Raw genomic sequence first — 21,120 nt, forward strand, 5'->3', positions numbered from 1 at the left:
ACACTGGTTTAATGAAGCACTTTTTTTTTTTTTTTTTTAATGAAGCCACCTATTTGTCAGCCTCCATCATGTTTTGAGTGAGTGACAAATGGATTTAACCAACCACAGTGAAGTGTGAAATTTCAGAAGAATTTAATTTCTTTAATTACATAGCAAAAGAGAAATTAAATTCTGTCAACTGGACAAAAGTTTTTTGATCTAATACATTTCGCAGCTCATCCAAGCTGTTTATTCAGTTCTTCTTGCTATAGTTACCTTTCAAAGACTTTATCATGAAATAACATTTTAGCTTACCTGCCCTAATATGTAACTTTATATTAAGGTCCATAAATAGAAATAATCTTCCTTGTTTCAGGTCTATTGCATAGCAATTTGCATATTTGATTGTTTTACATATTGGCTTGGTGCAGTGCCTTGGCCAGTGCCTCTTATTGCTGGATGAACGCATTATGATTAAGTTGTACAAATTTAATCATAATATTAAGGCAAGGCACTGCATTTGGAAGTATCAATTACTACTGCTCTACTCTATGGGGAGATCAGCATTCTATAGGCAAATATTGATTAATACACATGGGGGGCAGCTAAAATTAATACTGTTAAATGCAAAATTAAGTTGTAATATAGTGAGTTTTAGGGTTTAGTGACTAACTGAAAATATTCAACATTTGTGAATTTACCTTTTGGATATTTCATTCAAAGTACAATGTAATCAATAGGGAAAACTGGCCTTTGCCCCCATCTGGGAGCATGACATCATCATCAGTCTTTGTGCAAATCCCAAACCAGAATCATTACAGCACTTCTCTTCTCTGTCCATTGTCAGTCACATACAGCACAAAGCTCTCTCTGCTCAGTCCCGTTTTGAATATCCACCTCCCTCTCTCAATGCTTTTTTCCAACTGTCAATTCTCATCTGTCATCCTTTGTCAGCTTGCCTCCGACTCTAGCAAGTAAAAGTGTCTGGAAAACGACCCCCCAAAAAATGTGACAAATATATTTGAAATCAGAGGAGACGTTTTATCTTGGGTGAACATCATTAAAAGTTTACATCAATCAAAGTGACAGATATTTAGTTGATTTATGAAGCAAAGCAGTTTATGAACATCTGAAAAAGGGATGCAATCAAAAAGCAATGAGGATGCCTGTACTGATTGTTCAAAGGGGATTTTAGTTTACTCTCTGTGTACAAATATTAGAAATAGTAGAATATAGGCTACTTTACAACATAGGCAATCTGGTACAAAATAATATATTTTTGTCCTGGACCCCTGGACAACACAGTATCACTACTATGTCCAACAAGATACATTTCAAATTCATTATTTTTTTCCTTTTTGTATGTGCATTAGAAAACAGATTGCATGAAGAAATCTAAATCTCATAAAGTAAGCATATTGGGGTCTCTCAAGCCAGTAAAGAGGTGTGATTTGAATCACCTAGACCACCTCTGTCATGTTTTGTAAATCAGCTCCACCACAACACAACTTATTAACTAGCTAGTGTTCAGGCAGTGGTTCAGTGAGGAGAGCAAATTTCACCCAAAGGTCAAAGGTGTGATTTACACTTGGAACCAGTTCTGTCGTTGTGTCCTTAGGCAAGGCACTTCACATACCTTCCTGGAAGGAATGTGGTGAGAGTGGGAATGATTAGTGGTAGTCAAGAGTGGCTGATGGAGCAGATTGGCAGCCTCGCTTCAGTCAGTCCACCCCCAGAGCAGCTGTGACAAGTCTGTAAGGCACATTACAAGTGTGAGGCATAACTGATATGATTATTAATATAAGCATAAGAAACCCCTCGTTTTGACAATGAATTTGACCAATGGACGGTCTATGGTTTGACCACTGCTGATCAATAGTAGCACTTTGGAGCCAAAGTATATTAAAAAAAAAAAAAAAAAAAAAAAATTGTAAAATACAGTCTCCCATTTCATGAAATGGTCCAAATGTGAATCCAAAATGTTCTTTGTGTCGAATAAGCTCACTTCATACAAGACAGTGAAATGTGGATTAGCTCGGTGGCTTTTTGGTGCACCAGAGGAGACTGCCGATAGACATGCCCTCAGCCCCGTGGAAAAGGTGGTGAAAGTGACTTTGTCAATCCATGTAAGGTTCTGCTGAGCACAGCCAAAACACGGAGGCTCCCTCTCCTTGATGATCATGGCTTGGCATATTCGAGCTAACAAGAAAGGAAAAACACGTGGGAGAGAGGACCCATCATGTCAAATGTTGGCATAAAATTTTATAAATATAAACTAGAGACAAGGCTATTAATATGATGTTAACACTAATGCTAATACTAATGACATGATGTTAATATAGGGCTACAATTAAACACTAAAACTGTCTAGTTCTGCAGTAAGTCTGTAGGTTTTTATTACTTACTTTGTTTGATGGAGCCATTTTCAAAGCAAATTCAGAGAGCAGAGTAATTTTAAGCGCAGCGTGGCGGACCCTGAATGTGAGCCCAACGAACGACTTTATCACCATCTAGTGGCAGTATAAACAATAACAGTAGTCAAATCAATGACATCCTGTCTCACAGAAGAACCCAATGGAATTTCTTAATATTCAAGCATTTCACTAGAAGAGATAAACATTTCACTGCAACATAAGAGTCTATTCTTGTTTCTTCAAATGTCTTTTGAAACAAATGATCAAAAGAATATCTGCAAGTATTTACAGTGGTTTATAGAAGTTACTGATATATATACATATATATATATAAATATGAGATATATATATATATATATATATCACACATACAGTATATAGTATATATTGTTTAAATAGCTATAGTATAGCATTATATGGATAGATATATTAACAGTCAGCAACATGTGACAAAAAATATAGAAATTAAGAATTACATATTATTAAACTATTGTATTTATTGGTATATTGTTTCACTTTCTGGACATGATTGTCTTTGAGAGAACAGTACATTAAGTACACATACCATTTAAAGCAGTGCTGCATGGGTAAAGCAAAAATATAATACTGCATGTTCCTGAAACATAACTTAAAATATAAAGTCCTTCATAAATCATTCGAGTACATCCACAGGTCCTTCAAGGCAGCACTTACAAATAAGACTTTTCAATTGTAAACAAATGTTATTAGAAACGTCATCAGTCAGAAAGTACCATTGTATTCAAAGAAATATACATTACATTTTCTTGTTAGGCACATGGGGCTTTGGCAAATCACGCACCCGTTTCTCTGATATTTGTTCAACTAACAATATTGCATAAACAATATACAATGTGTTTTATTGCTCATCCCCTGCTGGTGTTATTTAGCATAACACATTTAAACCAACTAAACAAATGTGCCATAGAAAACCACAAACATAAGGCACAAAAAGTCAGACCAGCTTCATTTCTTCGACTAAAAACAAACCTGAAATTACATTCTTCAGACAAGGCAAAACTGGGCGAGCAGGGACACAAAATATAGGTCACCTTTGTTTTTGACATCCTCGTTAGCACTTCGGAACAGTACCTGTGTAATAATTAGCATTTTTTATTTTTAAAATGGGAAATATAATATGCAGCATTCTTGTAGGTACATTTCTGGATTGCACAATCCATTTTAGGCAAAAGAGCAATACAAATGTCTTGGAGGAAACAGTCTTAGCATTTCAGTGCTGTGGTAATGTCTTTTGTAGAACAAAAACACACACTTAACAATGCCAAATGCCTTGTGGATGAAGACAGTGTAACAGGAAGTAGAATGGCTTTGGGTGTTTATGTGCTACTATTCGCTGCAGCAGAGGCACTTTGAGTAAAGTCAACCCTTACTTGGGTAACAGTCAGATCCAAGACTGGCCACAGATATGGGCCAATGAACAAGAAGCAAAACTGAAAGAGGAAAAAAGAAGAAGGGAGTAGATGGATGAGAGCATCCTGCTTTCTTCACCTCGGAATAGGAGGAAGAGGAGGTGCCCCTCGTTCCTTCTTACCAGACCCTAGAATGAAATGGGAAATAGTTGAAACATAATCATTGAATACATATTTTACAATTAATATGCCTGTAATCTGTTGATTGTCTGATAGATAGAAGTTTCTAGTTTTGTCTGTGTATATATGTATGCAGTGTTGGGGAGCAACAGATTACATGTACCGGAGTTACGTAATCAGAGTACAAATACTGTTTCAGTGAGTGGTAATTGGATTACAGTTACTTTGTTGAAATAGTTTAGACCCCCCAGGTCTAAACTAGATCTTAACCAGGACTAAACCAGGACTAAACCAGGACTAAACCAGGTCTAAACCAGGTCTAAACCAGGACTAAACCAGGACTAAACCAGGACTAAACCAGGTCTAAACCAGGACTAAAAGCACGTCTAAAATAGATCTAAGATAGATCTAAACTAGGTCTAAACCAGATCTAAACCAGGACTAAACCAGGTCTAAACCAGGACTAAACCAGGTCTAAACCAGGACTAAACCCAGGACTAAGATAGTTCTAAGCTAGATCTAAACCAGGTCTAAACCAGGTTTAAAACAGGATTTAACGTGTCTCCTCATCTTCTATCAATAATATTTTTAATTTGGTTCAGTAAAGTCTGGGCTTTTCATTTTCTTTTAGCAGATAAAACATCTCATATTACGATATCCTCACCTTTGCTTCTCTACAGCAAATCAAGTAATCCAAATTATTCAAATTACGTTACTCACTTTAAGTAATTTAATGGATTACGTTACAAACTACATTTTGGTGTATGTAATCTGTCATCTGTAGGGGAATACATTTTAAAAGTAACCTTCCCAACACTGTATGTATGTGACTGACCCCTGGCTTCGTTCTTGGCAAGTTTGCTTGGATAAGTCTTCTGAAAGGGCACATAAGGCTCCGGGTGAGGGAGGTCTGACACTGGGTGGAAAGTGAAACGAGACTCCCATTCATCTGTAAAAGAGTAGAATTAGTACATATTATTTGTAAATGTTCCACTTATACAAATACTAACAATAAAAGACTCACCCTGTATTTGGTTGTGATGAGAGTTTTGAAAACCATTGCCTATTGGAGGAGGAGGTGGTAGGGGCCCTGTTCCGGGTCTGTCTGGAGGAAGAGGTGGTCGACCACCAAGCCCACTTCGAGGAGGTTCTGGCCCAGGACGTCCTACTGGTGGAGGGGCTGCTGACGATCTCCTACTGCCCTCACGGTTGGATGGAGGAGGGGGAGGAAGAGGTCCTTTGAAAAAACAGACAAGGTTAATTTATTTTCATTTGATGTATACTCTACAATATCTAAACATAAAAGACACATGTTTTTTTCCACAAAAAAGTCAACATTTGTTGACTCTCAAATCAAAAACATGGCAGTTACCTGAGCGTATTGAAGACTGGCTCCGTCCCAGAGATGGTGGTCTCTCATTGGGAGGTGGTGGTAGGGGTCCTGGTCGGTGTGGCGGAGCCGAGGAAAGACTGAGGAAAACAAAAAACTATTACCTTTAAGTATTATGTTGCACTAGCAAGTATGATGATAGTAGGACTTACCTGCTGAGAGAGGTGTTCCTCTGGGGCAGGCGTGGAGTGCTGTGGTCATCTCCAACAGGTGGGGTGGGAGGGAGAGGGGGGGGGCCCGGTCGACCTGGGGGCAGTGGAGGTGCTCCGCCTCCAGCAGGAGACCGGGATGATGGTGATGAGGAAACTGGAGAGGGTTTGGAGTTGACAGAAGGGGGAGGAGGAGGAGGAACGTCACGAGGCATAGCAGGACGACTCATACTCGCAGGCGCTGGTGGTGGAGGGGGTCTCTCATCAGGAAATGGGGGCCTCCCGCCTAGAGGTAGTGGTGGACGGGTCCCATTTGACATTGGAGGGGGGGCTGAATGGCCTGTCCTTGATCCCATTGGAGGAGGAGGTGGAAGAGGTCCATGCCTGCCTGGAGGTGGAGCAGGTCCAGAGGAGGAAGTGGGTCTGGGGCTGGCAGGAAGTGAAGGGGGAGGGGGGCCTGGGCGAGAAGAAGGGCTCTGGTTGGGTCTGGGGGTGTTTGGGACCGGAGGAGGCCCACCAGGACTCTCCTGTCTGGGGAAATTAGGCCGGCCTTTGGGGAGCTCAGGGGCATTGTTTCTCAAACCAGAAGGAGCTCCAGGAAGTTTAGGGGGACCACTAGACCCTGCCCCTGACCCAAAAGAGGGACCAGAGGGCCGGCCACCTGGTGGTAGAATAGGTGCTCTACTGGGAGCCGAATCTACCAAACAAAATAATGCATGTATTCAATGTATCACAAGACCAGTACCATTTTACTTAAGATTACATGACATTCACATGACACACAAGGTCATATTCAAATGGAGCTGACAATATTAGAGTGATGGATTTACCAGTGGTGTCTCTGTTTCCTGAAGACCTCAGCTTTGGCATCCCGCCTGCGAAGAGGCCTCCAAGTCCGGCAGGCCCGCCTCCACCAAACCCCCCTCCACCTCCACCTCCGCTACCTCCGGATCCTCCACCACCTCCTGCTTTAGGCTCTAAAAAGGACACAGCAAACAACATTATATTATCTTCATATGAACTTAAGTGATATACTAATACTGATTTATACAGACAACTCCAGACTTACTGTCAAGTGAAGGAGCACTGCGGTCATTGGTGACAGTTTTCTTCAATCTGGCACCTTTGCAAATATCTGTTAAGAGAGCATTCCTTCCATGTTGTTCAGAACGGTTTAGGGTGGGCTTCTCTGTGTTGGCCTAAATCACAAGAAAATGTATGCAACAAATTATGTCATTAAAAACAGAATAAATATATAGTAAACGCTACAATTAAAAATATTGTATAATAAATTAACAAAGCTTTTACGCTGCTCAATTGAGTTATGTCCGCATGGCATAAATGAAAAGCATGTTAATATCAGAACAAATATCTTGCAATATGAATAAAATACTGACCAGAGCCAGTGTGGGAGGGGGTGGAGGCCCAGGGGGAGGTGGAGGAGGCGGGGCTGGCATCTTGTTTTCACCACGTTACTTCACTGGGACAGGATGTTGCACTCTGATGGACACAATGCACACAGTCACTTTGGAATAGTACAGTTAACCACAAATGTGCAAAAATATCACGTGTATCCTTGTTTGGAAGATTGCACACAACATTTCTGTTTATTTTATTTTTATATACTTGATACTTTTCATGCAGAACAGCAATTGCAATATTACTAATTTTGATATACCTCAAATCTCTCAGGACCAATCCAATTTACTTTTATCAAGCAATTGAAAATGTAACATTGGAACACTGTGAGAAAAACATTTCTTGTAACTATAACTAATCTAATAACTTCTATGACTCATATACAGAAGCCAAGTTTTTTTTGTACATTTGTACATTTAGAAAAGGTTTTGGTTTAAATCCGCTCTTGGGTCATTGTGCCAGTGGCAAAAATTTGTTTCAATATGTTTATGTCTATATTTATTTACTAGCAATATATCACACTTCAAAATTTGTTATTGTGACAGGCCTATAAACAAGCTTTATGTTTCCATTGTTTCAATTCAGTGTTCATTAAGTAGTATATTGTTATACTACATTACATTTTAATTAATAAAACACTGACTTTATCAAAAGGCATAATAATGAAGCACTGGAGCTCTGAAAGTCTTTATAGATTGGGTTCATCTATGTACATGTTCTGATTTATTTTGTATTGAGATTTTAATGTAATTCTTAGTGAATTTACCTTTTTGTATATTTCATGGCAAAGTACAATGTAATCAATAGGAAAAACTGTCTCTTGCCGCCCATCTGGGAGTATATCATCACATTCTGGAATCTGAAAACCACCAATTGTGGTATACAAATAAACTTGCTTTGCCTCGCCTATAACAAGGAAGCACCCCCCAAATGTTTTTTGAAACATGAATGCTTGCACATCAAAATCAACGCTCATATCGGAGAGAGCTCTTAATTCATTTTAAACATTCATAAGCATCCTCTAGGGGCCTTGAACTTCCTGTACACCGCTGACAAACAGGAAGTCACCATGCAGCTCCAGTGCCACAGTCATCCGGCCGGAGAGATGATACCTTCTCCTTAGCTGAGCTCTGTGTCTTTATAAGAGGCTAGACGTGAACATAGGCTATAAAAAATTTTTAAGTATGATATATTGGAGAAGAAAATATCGAAGATAAATATAATATTGAAGCTGCCACTGACACAATAACCCTAAAGCAGGATTATCCCCAAAAAAAGATTCTAAATGTACAATAAGGTTAAAAAACATGACGTGCAATAAATAAATTGGTGAAAGAGACACTAATAGATGTTTACTCAACTCTCTATACCTCAAATCATATTCTAGTTCATAAAAATAACAAAAGGTTCCTGTCTAGTACACAGAATTAGTTACAGTACTCACAAAGAATACTGAACCCCAAAATTATTGTTTTTATTATTGTCTATTATATATTGAACAATAAGTTGATATAGTATCTATCATGACAGGTCTAAGCATGATATATTGCTACAGAGACATATTCCAATAAACAATAATATTTTAAATACTTTTTGCCACAAAAGCAGGATAATCCCAGTTATCTTATTTGTAAATATACTGTATCATTAAAAGTCCTGAGCTACAACACATAAGTTGTAGAAGGAGCAGATAATTACATACCTCTATACATAGGCCATGATACAATATGTATCTCAATACAGTGAGCTTTCAATTTGGTACGATTCGATGCAATATATTTCAAATCGATTCGATATGGTTCAATAAAAAATAATGGCTAAATCATGGCAGTGAATATGACAGAAAAGTGAATATGTCAAATGTGTTGCATAAATGAGTTTCCTTCCTCTAAACAAGCAACTAACTCTAGCACAGGAACAAAATAATATTTCAATATTTCAATAATTTGCACACCCGTAATAGAAGTTATTTATTCAACCCTATAGAGCTCAACTCTTACCCTATTACATAACAATGGCAAAAATATCCCCACTTTTGCAAAGGAATTGTAAATGATAACTATTGAGCCCCAAAATATACAGTTCCAGCTTTCATATACTGAACAATGTCCATATAGTAATTATTTTGACATGCCTACATGAACAGTCATTGGACAAGCCTCTCAGTGTGACTGCATGCACTCAAACTAAGCGGTTTGTTTTCACACTTTTCACTTCCTTCCCTTTTGCACCTTTCAGCTTCAGAGTACAGAGTATTTACGAAAATATGTTGACAAAAAAAAAACTCAAATGACACAATTGAAGTGCTACAGTTTTATAGGAATAGGTCAATCATGAGGACTGTGAATATTGTGCAAAAGTTATTAAACATAAAAGGTGCTCTGAAAACTACCATCCAGTGAATAATTAGGTTGAAAATAATGTAGTAGGAGAAAACTATTGGCTATTTTTGTTTTTTAATTGTAGAACTGTTGTAGAAGAAAGTATTAAGGATTAGGTCACAACACAGAAAAATCATGAAAAATTACTGTAATTTTCTTACTTTTATTTTTTACTGTGAAGTTACAACAAGCAGAAGTGCATGCATAGCCATTAATCTAATCTTGGAACAATATTATAAAGTTGTATTTATTTGTCTCCGTCTGTATCTGACACAGACTTTATGAGTGTGGGTCTTTTGAAGGAACAGGCGACCTTAACTACATGTACTGAAATAGGCCCACACGTGTTTCAGTTTAAAAGTGCCCATAAAACAGCTTTCATCCCTCCATTCAACCTTCTGTGCTACACGACCTCATTAGAGCAGCACATCCAACAAATTCTCAGAAGAGAACATGGACTGTGGTCTTCTTAAAGGCAATCCCAGATCAGATCTATGACACTGCTGCTAAACATACAACATAGAATTGCAAACAGCTTTATTTTTGTTGCACTGTTTGTCGTTATTTTTGTTTATTAATTTAAGTCTATTTAGAAAAGGAAAATTTGCATGCACATGCAAGAGCTGTGTTTAAAACTTTTCTTACTAAAACATGCAGTTCAAAGCCAAAATTGCATGATCAAGTACTGCACTTAAAATTTGTATTCTGAATATGTACGTATACGTATTTTCAACACATGTATTCAGTTACATTACATACTAACACTGTGTGAACTTTCAGAACACAACAGATGACTTTAGTTACCTCTTCAAGGCATTATAAAGATACTTTACATGTGACAAAAACTGAGACAAAAAAATCTAAATCTGGCTCTAAGAAAATTGTGCTTTTAATTTTATGGCATGTTATACACCCTAAAATATTGTACTTTTGAAATAATGATGTGAGAAACTGTGTATACATGCTGCAGTTTATAACACATTACATAATATTGGGTTTCAGTCATGTGATTTTTCCTCTTATGAATGCCATTTGGACGTTTGACCAATTTTGAATCGTTAATTGTTACAGCAACGGTTTGTGGGCAAATTAACAGCCTTTTCACTTTTGTGTGATACATGCACCATGCAATACCATTGCATTTACAGTTATCAGAATATTCATTTTTGTCAATATGGCCCTACAAGTTAAATGTCAGTTTCACCTCATGAACATACAGTCAAGTAAGGTTAAATGTGTCTGTAGTGCTGAACTGTGCTGAGTGGCTAAACTAACATCCTGTGGCCTCTCTCATTATATGCACACATTCATACTGCAATATATAGCTGATCACACATGTGGTCTGACTGTGCTTCTGTCAGACTCTCACTCAGCAGTTAATTTTACCATTCTGCCCCTTTTCAGTTCATGTTCGATGATGGACAAATATTGTGCAGCGGAAGAATGCGCAAGGTTATTTCCCCATGTGCATTTCCTGCTATTTGAGCTGACCCCAAAAAGGCATGTAGTTGTTACAAAGAAACTAACCAGGTTGTGTAATTATTTTTGGACTGATATTAGATATTTTTAAACTACCTTTCTATACGAAGGCTTTCAGTTATTGTCATTGTGAATTACAAGATTGTCAGCAGATGATGTCTCTGTCCTTTGAAATCATTTACCCAACCCAACTTCCTGGACCTGAAGACAATTTTATAGTTCTGAGTAGTACTCAAAACAATGATGGAATAACTATGCATGATTTGGATTCACCTGGGCTCACTAGTGATGTCAAATACTACAAACAAAAACAATCTTCAAGGCTGCAGTATATATAAGTCTGTGCACGTTTATGAACATTGCCTTTGCATAGCTCCTCAATTGTTATAATGTGAAATAAGCTGTCAACCAAATTATAGTAGCATAACTTTCAACAGTTTGATACTGGCAGTCATGTGCACTTGTGTGCAGTTGTGCACAGTTGTGTGCAGTTGTGTGCAGTTGTGTGCAGTTGTGTGCATTTGTGTGCAGTTGTGTGAAGCATGTACTCACTCAATCTGCGCCCATAGAAGGATGAGCAGGATGTTGAGTAGGCAGTAGAAGAAGCACCTCAGCTCAGTCCTCATAAAAAGGCAAAAGGTGAAGAGCAGCCACATACATAAACTGGAACACAAAAGCAGAATACCATTAGCCTCCGAGTATATAAAAAGCACTTCTGCTATTCTTTCCACTGCCTTCTATTGAGCATCACGTATGCAAGTCCCTGTTGAGAGCACATACAAACTTTGTATGCAGCACACGACACTTCCTTTTTTCAGTTCCTCAACACTCAGCTGGGCGGGCCCAGAGAGGCACTCAAACAGCCAAGAGCCCAACACATTTGATCTACAGAAAGGTGAACCAGAAGTCTGGCACAGTGTCTTGTAGGTTAAACTTTTAGATGGAAGAGACTTGGAAATACATAGGAAAGAACACTGCATTCCAACAACTAAGTTAGCATCTTAAATATGAATTTGTGGAGAACAAAACAATTGTCTACTTTGTTACTTCACTTGATCCTTGCTCATGTTAGTTGTACTGATAGCAGAATAGTGCTAGTACCAGGATACTGGTCATGGTTGAGAAGCAAGAACAGCAGCATATCTCTGTTGAGCCTATATGATCCAGGAACCGTCATCATAATTTAATGCTCGTTCATTCTGGTAAGGTATTGGGTATAGGCCCACTTTCTTAATCCACTGACCCATTCAGTACCACTGGGGTAGTGGGGCACTACAGAGCTCGGGGATCCATCTCCAGATCTTCATTTAGGTTTTGTAAGGAATATCGCAAAAGATTTTACCCATTTTGCATATTTTGGGTTGAATGGAGAAACCAGAGAAGCAGTCATGGAGAATACAAATAAACTCTGCACAAAAACAGAATCAAACCCCCAACTTTCTTACTGTGAAGTAGAGCCCGAGTGATATATCGGTTGGCCGATATTATAGGCCGATATGGGCAACTGGAGGCATATCGGCTATCGGCCGATATGCTTGCTGATAGGGGCCGATATTTCACATGGGCATGTGATACGTCGTTAAAAATCTTAGACTCTCTACATTATGTTCATTTAATCCAATTTACAGACAGATAAATGTCCAAATATGTGGCTCCACATCAGTATTTATCTACGGAGTCATTTGTCTGTGTGTCCGTACTGTCCCTGAACACACCACAGAGTCGCGTCACTCACGTGTGTTTGTTTAGACCTGCAGACACAGATCCAAACATTGAGATTATTTTCTTTTTACGGACAATCGGTTTGAGTCTGGATTAAAAGGACATTTATTAGTGCAGATTTGTGATGTGAGGAGGAGCCTGTATGAGCGGTGAGTGTTGGAAATATGTCGACTTTGAAGCTAGTTTTGGTCATTTGTTATGGGTTAGCTGCTGTAGCTCCCGCACATAAACAGGCTGTTTTCTATTGGCCTATTGTAAAGTGACTATATTGGCCGTATATTTGTTACTGGACCTGCAATGATATGTAAATGAGCTGTGAATAGACGTGTGAATTATGACATTTGCGCATATAATTAATTACCGCGGAGCGCACGTATTTACGGCTAAAGGCTAATAGCGCTACTTTCTTTACTAGTTATGGGTCCGTCGCGAACGAAATGACTCTTCGAGCCGGCTCTTTGAAGGGAACGACGGGAGCCTGATCCTTATTGGGAGCCGTGTTTTCTCTTTCTCTCACTTTTTTTCTCATCACGCCGTGTGCAGACTCGCGGTTTGACAGCGGCAGCGGCTGAAAACGAAACTTTGAGAAATTTGCGTGTATATAGGTTAAAAAAAAAAAAAACTTAAAAAAAACGAGCATATTTGGCTGTAGTTTAGCATAAAATAAATAAGTCCCGGTTTAGTCCTTTTTCAGTCCTGGTTTAGACCTGGTTCAGTCCTGATTCAGTCCTGCTTTAGACGTGCTTTAGACCTGCTCGCAACAAAACAATCTGAAGAGCCACTTGGGAGCCAAAAGAACCAGCAGCTTTTAGTGAGCCGAGCCAAAAGAGCCGGTTCTCTAAAAAGAACTGGAATACCCATCTCTAGTGTCTAGAATGTGATGCAAAAATGCCATTAAGCCAACCTACTGTCTGTAAATATGATGTAAAGAGGTAGAATAACAATAAATGTTGCCTAAATAAACCCAATTTAAAATCCACCAGAGCCAAACCTAAGTTTTTTAAACAATTCAACATTTACAGTGAATTTTTACATCACTAAATATATATCGGCGATTATATCGGCTATCGGCAGCTCCAACTCTCATTATATCGGTTCCATATCGGCCACAGCAAAATCCATATCGGTCGGACTCTACTGTGAAGCACGAGTCCTAGTCTCTCAGCCACCATCCCACCTGGTCATTCTTTATGCATTACATTTTATTTTTGAATAATAAAAAGTCCAAATGTGTTTCATTTTTACGCAGCTTCATCTGGTGTCAAACTGTCAGTGAATTGTTTCCAGGCCTCTGCTGCAGGACACAACCTCAGCCAGAACAGAGAGGGTTAGCATAGAGCCTTAGCAGCCACTTCCTGTACTCTCCATGTCACACTTCCTGCCTCTCGACACAGTCAGCACTCTCTGGCCCCCTTTCTCTCTCCTCCTGTCCTCCCTCTCTCTCCCCCTCTCTCTCATTCCTCTCTCTCTCTCCTCTTCTCCAGCTGTTTCTCTTTACCAGGACTGGTCTCCAGCAAGGGGAAAATTTGTCTGTGCTCCTTCTGCAGTTATGCAGAAAATAGGACAGTCCTTCTTAAATAGCCAGGAAAACATGCATTCTCACACGATATTACAGGCAAATGGAAACTCAAATATTAACACAACCTACAACAAGTATTTTACCATAATTTCATTCAATGGAAAATATGTTACCAGTAAAAGAATGACTAAGAACAAAAGCCACATGTCAGCTTATGGTCAAATTTAAATAGTTTCCTTTATTGTGGATGAGAAAGTAACCACAGGCATTTAGCACATTTACCATTGTCAGAGCTCAGCAGCTGATGTGGTACAGCAGTACAATACACTGTCAGAATTAGACTGGGTTTGGTTTGTTTGTTAATGTAAATAAGGCTATTGGCAACATTACTAAAAAACATACTGACACAATTTTATGATTTTGCAGATGTGAAAGTCCAAGAAAGAAACAAAAAATTATCAGTGTTGCTCAAGAATAGGGTGGGCATTTGATTTTGATTATTTTTCTATTATTATTATTATTAACCATTAGTTACTGCTGAAAGTTGTCTAAATAATATCATACTTTGTTATCACGATGACAGGCCTAGGTGCAGTGAAACAATGCTGGGACATGAACAGGACCCTCCAGCAGGTCTTGAGTCACGAGAAGTGTAGAGCTAATTCCTGGTGAATTCCATGACCACATCATAGCCAACCCTCTTCACAACACCTACACTTTAAACGGTTTTAAAATGTAAAGGTCAGCGCTGTACAGTCAGTGTAGAGTCAGTGTACAATTATGAATAATGTTCTATTTAGATAGTTACCACATAAGATGTCTTGGTTGTATAGATCAAACTGAATAGAATGGTTATGGTAAGATGTATTGCCTATAAGTGAATTAACGTGTACTGGCAGAATTCTAGGTGAATCAAAGACCCATAAAAAGCTTCAGCACTAAAAATGTAAGTAATTAAAAGACAATTTCATCACCCTGGCCTACTCAACTTGTTTTAAGCACATGAGTATTGCTGACTTCAGGCCGGTCAGGCTATTTATGTCATCATGCCTCACCAGCTCTATGATTCACACAAAATCACTGAAATTATGAAATGTAGTAGAACAACAAACTATCCGGTTAATAATTATACATAATGCTAATGTAAACAATAGTTTATGAAAATACACTCTGATGGAACAAACATTTGTGAATGGGCTGTCACTACTGGCCTGAGTAAAGGCTGAGCTTCTACAATGTTTCTAATGATACTTCATCCACCATTTCCTATTGAACAAGGTCATGTAGGGAAACATGAGGACAAGGCCAGTCCTTTATGCCCTCCAACAGATTTCATTCTGAGAAAGAGTCGCAAAATAGACTTGTAGGATTTTTGTGAAATACATCACAATGTCCACTGTTGATATTGCAACTACACAAATGGATACATTATGTTGCACAGTGTGTCACATGAGCTTTCACAATCCATCACAGAACAGGAAGTCGCCAGACATGCTTTAAAAGGACCCATACTTAACAACAAAAATCATCAGGACAGTGACAAGTTTTCTGCTTAAAGATTAGTTGCTTCTCTGAGGCGTAAGGAATCCCGAGAACTCAAAGCTATAATGAACTAAAACTAGTTTAGTGACAGTGCACAGTTATTAGAAGAATGCACCCAGATCCTGAGCCATCATGTGTCTTTCTTTAAGTGCTTCTTCTCTCAAAAATACAACATTTTTAAAAATCTTAAAAGACTGTCGCAATTGTGTTTCATCCAATCCAAGAAAAACATTTTGATCCTGTTGACATAAATCTAAATGGCAATACCCAACACACTACAATTATATCATTGTTGTCTATAATGTGTCGCACACCACCATCTGGTCTAATTAAACTATTAATCTAATGTAGCCTAAGGTGTTAGTCTAAACCGGATATAGTGCATGAAGTAGGACTAGACATTTTCAATAAAAGCCCAAATCAGATTTTGATTAAATAAACAAATAAAAGAAAGAATGAACCTTGTAGACATTATCTAAGCACAAGTACGCTTTTGTAAGCAGAGTGACCCCAGCCTTTAAATTGTTTCTGCGTAGTCTATGACAGCCATCACACTAATGGCATTCTGTCAAACAGGTTGTGAAAAGATAAAAGTTCCCATTCCTGTGCAGTTCTGGTGCATGTTGTCCAGATGTGCGGACTTTAGAGGAGCGTGTTTTCAGAATTGTTTATACGTGTCCTCATGAGGGGTTCTTGACTATAAAGCAAATCAAACAGCTTCCTACATACATTGGCATACAATGTAAAATTAACTCAAAAGACGCGTTAAAACATGTAAAGAAAGTAGGCTAGTGTTTAGCACAAAGTTATTTGATACAACATTCACGTTCAGCTGTGGCTTAAAGAAAGAACAACCCCTGGCGCTTGTCCAGTCCAAAGCCTCTGCCCCGTGCACTGCGGCGCATTTGCAACCAAATAAAGATATCCTTTGACAAGCAACTGACTGCCAGGCCATTACCGCTACAACAACCATCCACTGTGAGAGATTGACAACTTCATCCCAGATGTTAATGCTTCCTGCTCTTCCCTTCTTAAAGGCCGTGTTGCGCAAACAAAACAGCTGAAAAACTGCTTTGAAATGCGTTAAAAGTGCGTATGTCTTACCCCGTTTCACATGAGCCTCTTGCTTATGGTTATTAATCATGAATCGATCGTCAGGATACAGTGGTTAGCGTGGAGGACTTCTGTGCAGCCAATCGTAAAGTCTCTGCAGAGTCAGAGCAGTGGCAGGGGGCGGGCCACTAAACGGACTCACCCCGAGCAGAGGCGTCACATCCCGGGGGCCGAGCTAAGACCCGAGACGGTTCTGGGCTCGCCTTCCAAATGCCCGCAATAAAGCTTACTTTAGGACAAAATGTGTTCTGCAAATAGAAATAAACCTAATGGATGACAGGTTGTGCTTTTGGTTTTAACAGTAATATGAAGGTGGTGAAATTACCTTCTAGGCTCCTAGGCAATCCCACCACAAGGAATTCCACTCCAGCTGTTTAAACAAGACTCACAAGGCTAGTGCGTAGAACTTTATATAATTTGGCACAACAATTTGGCAGACAACATGTTGATCAAAGAATATCTCTGTGTTGATGTAACTTACTTTATCCAAAGCTGTGGTCTAGGCTTTAAGCAGCTGTGCCTCTTGAGTCTCTCCTTATCCAGGGTATTAGCAGTGATGCAATGTTTACAGATGTGGAACAAGTCAAACACAATAACTTCACTTATTAGTAAACAAAGTGTTGGTGTAAGGAAACGCATTTAGCATATCTCTATGCATTGTAGCGTTGGAAAAAAATACCAACATGAACTTACCCAAAAGTTTAGAATTTACACACACACTAGGACTACAGTGTATATTGTAAAATTTAATTGGTACACGTGCATCCAAGTACATAAATGTATTAATTAATAGACATTTGTGATATTAATATAAAAAGTGAACTAAATACATCTCAAAGTTTAATCACATATAACTAGACTCATCTTTAGACTGTTACCCTAACACACCAAAGGTCGTGAACAGTCACAAGGAGCTACGAACAGTCAACCATCATTTGATTTCCTCTAAAGGAAAAAAATAATGTAGACAATAATCACTCCGATGAATTGACACATCACATTGACACATGAATTGACAACTTGCTCTTAAATGTTTCGTGTGGACAGACACTGGTTGACCACTTCCAACAGCGATGAGTTCTCCAGTGCTGCTGCCACTCTTTCTTTGTCCGCAAGTTGTTTGTTTACTGCATAGGAACAAAAAATTTAAAAGTTATTTTTCTTTCTTCTCAATGCACAGATGTTCACAAGTAAGAAAATATGCAGAAGACTTTGACTTATTTGACTAATGTACCTGCATCCTCTGACGCGTGAGATCCAGGTGTGATATGGACATCAATCTAAACAGAGACAGCAGAAGAAATTCTGATTACTTCATAGAAAGATGTATCCAAGTTGTCTTTATTATAAATTATAATAAAACACAAACTTTAAATCTCTCTGGTAGGGACCGCAGCAGCTTGACCTTAATAGATAATCCAATGAGTGTCGCCATACTACAGTGAGGGATTGTGGGCGTGAACTCAATGCCTACAGTGCTTCCTGCATCATCCACCTGAGTGAGAGAAATGGAGAGAAAACACATATATTTTTCCATAACATCATCAGGTTAGGGTTAGTGATGAGATCATCATATTGTGATGTTTAATACACTTTCACTCCATACTCACTTTTCCAAATACAGGTTTAACCAATAACAGTGCATTGCTGACTTTCAGAGAAAGCAGGAAATGGCTTTAGTTACAAGTTAATGGCAAACCTCGGCGTCATTTTCGATTCTGATTTCAATTTCAACCTTCATATCAAAAAAGTCGCTCAATCCTGTTTTCTCTACCTCCGCACAATTAGCAAAAGTAAAACTATCCTCTCCGGATTTCGAAAAAGTCATCCATGCACTCGTCTTCTCCCGTCTAGACTATTCTAACTCCCTCCTCTCCGGCCTCAACTCTAAATCCATCTCCCGCCTCAAACTGGTTCAAAACGCAGCAGCTCGACTCCTCACTGGGTTTAACACATCACACACATGACCCTGCTTTAGCTTCCCTTCAATACTCCTGGTGTGTTTAGAACTGATTTTAAGATTTTACTGATCAGTTGGTCTTACACCAAGTTACATTTCAGAACTTTTAACCCTGTACGAGCCCTCCCACAGCCTTAGATCCTCCGGCAGGCCCCTGTTAGCTGTTCCAAAATCCAGGCTCCAGATGAAGGGTGATCAAGCCTTTTCAGTCTGGATGCCTCGGCTTGGAATGACCTGCCTGAGGAAATAAGGCTCGCACCATCAGTATGATCTTTTAAATCACTAACACTAACCCTAAAAACACATTTTTATCAGTTAGCCTTCCTTTAACTGGCTTTAGCGTGATTTTATTTCTTATTTGTTTATTTTGATTCTATTTATTTTTATTTATTTATTAAAATTAATTGGATGGTTTGCATCATTGTCTGTTTTTGTATGCTTTTTCTATTGTTCATTGCTGCTTGTACAGCACTTTGTAAACCTTGTTTTTAAAAGTGCTTTATAAATAAAGATGTATTATTCTTTTTATTATAAATAAAATAGTGACTGCAAATCGAAATTGTGACATCGACACTACAAACATCATATTATTTTGTAATATTGCTCAGCCCTGTTCAGAACAGTTACAATGATTTACAAATATCCTTACTTTCACACGCAATTGCTCCACCACATTGAGCTCTTCCAGAGACAGGGGGTGTTCTGGGTCATTGATGGATCTGATCAAATGTAACTTGTAATATTAAAGAAATAACTTTGTAGTTTAAAAAGTTTACATGCAAAAAATAAACAACCATTTATCCAGATCCTGTCATGCATACTATTTAGTGCTACAGTTGAAAATAGTTTTTCAATACAAAACAGTAAAACAGATGAAAAAGCAATGTTGTCCAAAGAGTAAAGGATATCAAATATTTCTCTCTCGTCTATCGGGTCGTGTACGTCTTCGTCCTCCTCCGACGCCGTCAGCAGTCGCTCTCCGGACCGCTGGAATATCACAGGATTTGCGTTTTCTAACCGACTAGACATTTTAGCCGGTTTAAAACTTGATAAATGCGCTAATAATAATAATTTTTAAAAAAAAAAAGGTGAGCAGCAAAATGAACGGAATTTCACAACAAGACCATTTCCGGTGACTGAACTTCTTCTGGCCACATTATAGCTAGCATTATGTCTATACGCGCGAACAGATTCAACACTGCCCCTAGTGGTGAGACCATAGACAGTCTGTCGTTGATACACGTTGTTTACAGTGTTAAAAAAAAGGGGGAAAAAAGCCTATGGTCGAGTTATTGGTTGCTTCTATTATAGACAGAATTTATAAATGCATGATTGTTTAGTGCATTATGTTTTCATATGATATTCGAAACTGTAAATTATAACCACATATGTATAGTCTACGTATGAATCAATTAACTGCAAATAAAAAACCTTATATGAACGTAATAAAAATGCATTTTTTTTTTAAATTATACGTCGTTTAGAATCTGTTGAAATAATGCTTTCTTTTGTGGTTCCGAATTTTGACAGCAGATGGCCTCAGCAGCACATTTCAAACACTGCCATCTATAACTGCTTGTTAGGATTAATAATTGCATTTCTGTTAGTGCGGCTTTTTTATTCTTTCCTGCATATTAGATAAATTTTTTATGGCACAACACAACCATGACAGAAGAAAGACATAATTCTAGATCTATCTTGATAAATTTATTACGTTGCCTTTATTTATTTTTCATCTAATGGAAGTTACAATACAGAAGCATTTGTGCTAACTAGGCTATCAGACAAATTAGTTAACATAGGCTATATAGAACCAACACAAGTATTAAACATCACCTCCCACTCAGAAAAAGCAACTAAGATCTTTGTCTTGGAAGAAAAAAAAAAAAAAGGAAAAAAAAATCAATACTAGCCTTCAAAATTCCCAGCACAGTTTAAAAAGTTTAGTTTCATCACACAGCTTGACCGGTGAGGCCATTTATTTCTGGACCTCAGCTCAGTCAAGCATGGCCAGACAAGACCAAGAGATGTTTATTTTCTAAGTACGTCAGTGTATGTCAGATTCTGAGGAGATCCTTTGACTCTTTCATGTAGCTATGTAGCTCTGTGTTTTATATTGACTCACAAACATTGAAGTAGAAGCGGCCATGTGGGTGGGCACCTCTGAACACATAATACCAGATCGAAAAGCTTTTTGATGTTTTTACTGCAAAATCTTGCTTTTGCCTCTGCCGTGCCATGGATAAACTCCTTGAATTCCCCGAAGGATGTTATGGTCTGTTTTTATAATATATTTTATTTCTTTCATTGTACAACCTGGAGCCACTGGGACTATGGGAATTATCCTTTAAAGCCATAGCTGTGGAGCCTTTGAACAGTCACCTGCTGTCAGATCTTTGTGGGCACCGAGGGCCATTTGAAGACAGACAGGTTTCAGATAAGAAAGGCACAGTTTGCATTCAAAGCTCAAATGTCTGTAACAGTG

At 38.5% G+C, this 21,120-nt stretch overlaps 2 protein-coding genes across 2 annotated transcripts; both read right to left on the minus strand.

Moving 5' to 3' along the window:
• Window positions 1-2,870: 2,870 nt before the first annotated feature.
• Window positions 2,871-16,809, minus strand: wipf1b (WAS/WASL interacting protein family, member 1b). The gene is made up of 10 exons (XM_020921225.2): window positions 16,667-16,809; window positions 11,332-11,442; window positions 6,898-7,000; window positions 6,570-6,699; window positions 6,331-6,477; window positions 5,504-6,197; window positions 5,334-5,431; window positions 4,986-5,198; window positions 4,797-4,910; window positions 2,871-3,969 (listed from the first exon to the last, which is right to left on the minus strand). Exons 3-10 carry the CDS (start codon window positions 6,955-6,957, stop codon window positions 3,917-3,919), a joined length of 1,509 nt encoding a protein of 502 aa, XP_020776884.1. The 5' UTR covers window positions 6,958-7,000; window positions 11,332-11,442; window positions 16,667-16,809; the 3' UTR covers window positions 2,871-3,916.
• Window positions 16,810-17,408: 599 nt separating this feature from the next.
• ciao2b (cytosolic iron-sulfur assembly component 2B) lies at window positions 17,409-19,790 on the minus strand. Its single transcript, XM_055162500.1, has 5 exons — window positions 19,542-19,790; window positions 19,285-19,362; window positions 18,045-18,170; window positions 17,910-17,955; window positions 17,409-17,802 (listed from the first exon to the last, which is right to left on the minus strand). The coding sequence occupies exons 1-5, from the start codon at window positions 19,662-19,664 to the stop codon at window positions 17,702-17,704; spliced, it is 474 nt and encodes a 157-aa protein (XP_055018475.1). The 5' UTR covers window positions 19,665-19,790; the 3' UTR covers window positions 17,409-17,701.
• Between the last annotated feature and the right edge of the window lie 1,330 nt (window positions 19,791-21,120).

This window comes from Boleophthalmus pectinirostris, unplaced genomic scaffold (assembly GCF_026225935.1).
Source record: "Boleophthalmus pectinirostris isolate CB_2022bp ecotype Guang Dong unplaced genomic scaffold, ASM2622593v1 HiC_scaffold_5, whole genome shotgun sequence".
Taxonomy (NCBI): domain Eukaryota; kingdom Metazoa; phylum Chordata; class Actinopteri; order Gobiiformes; family Gobiidae; genus Boleophthalmus; species Boleophthalmus pectinirostris.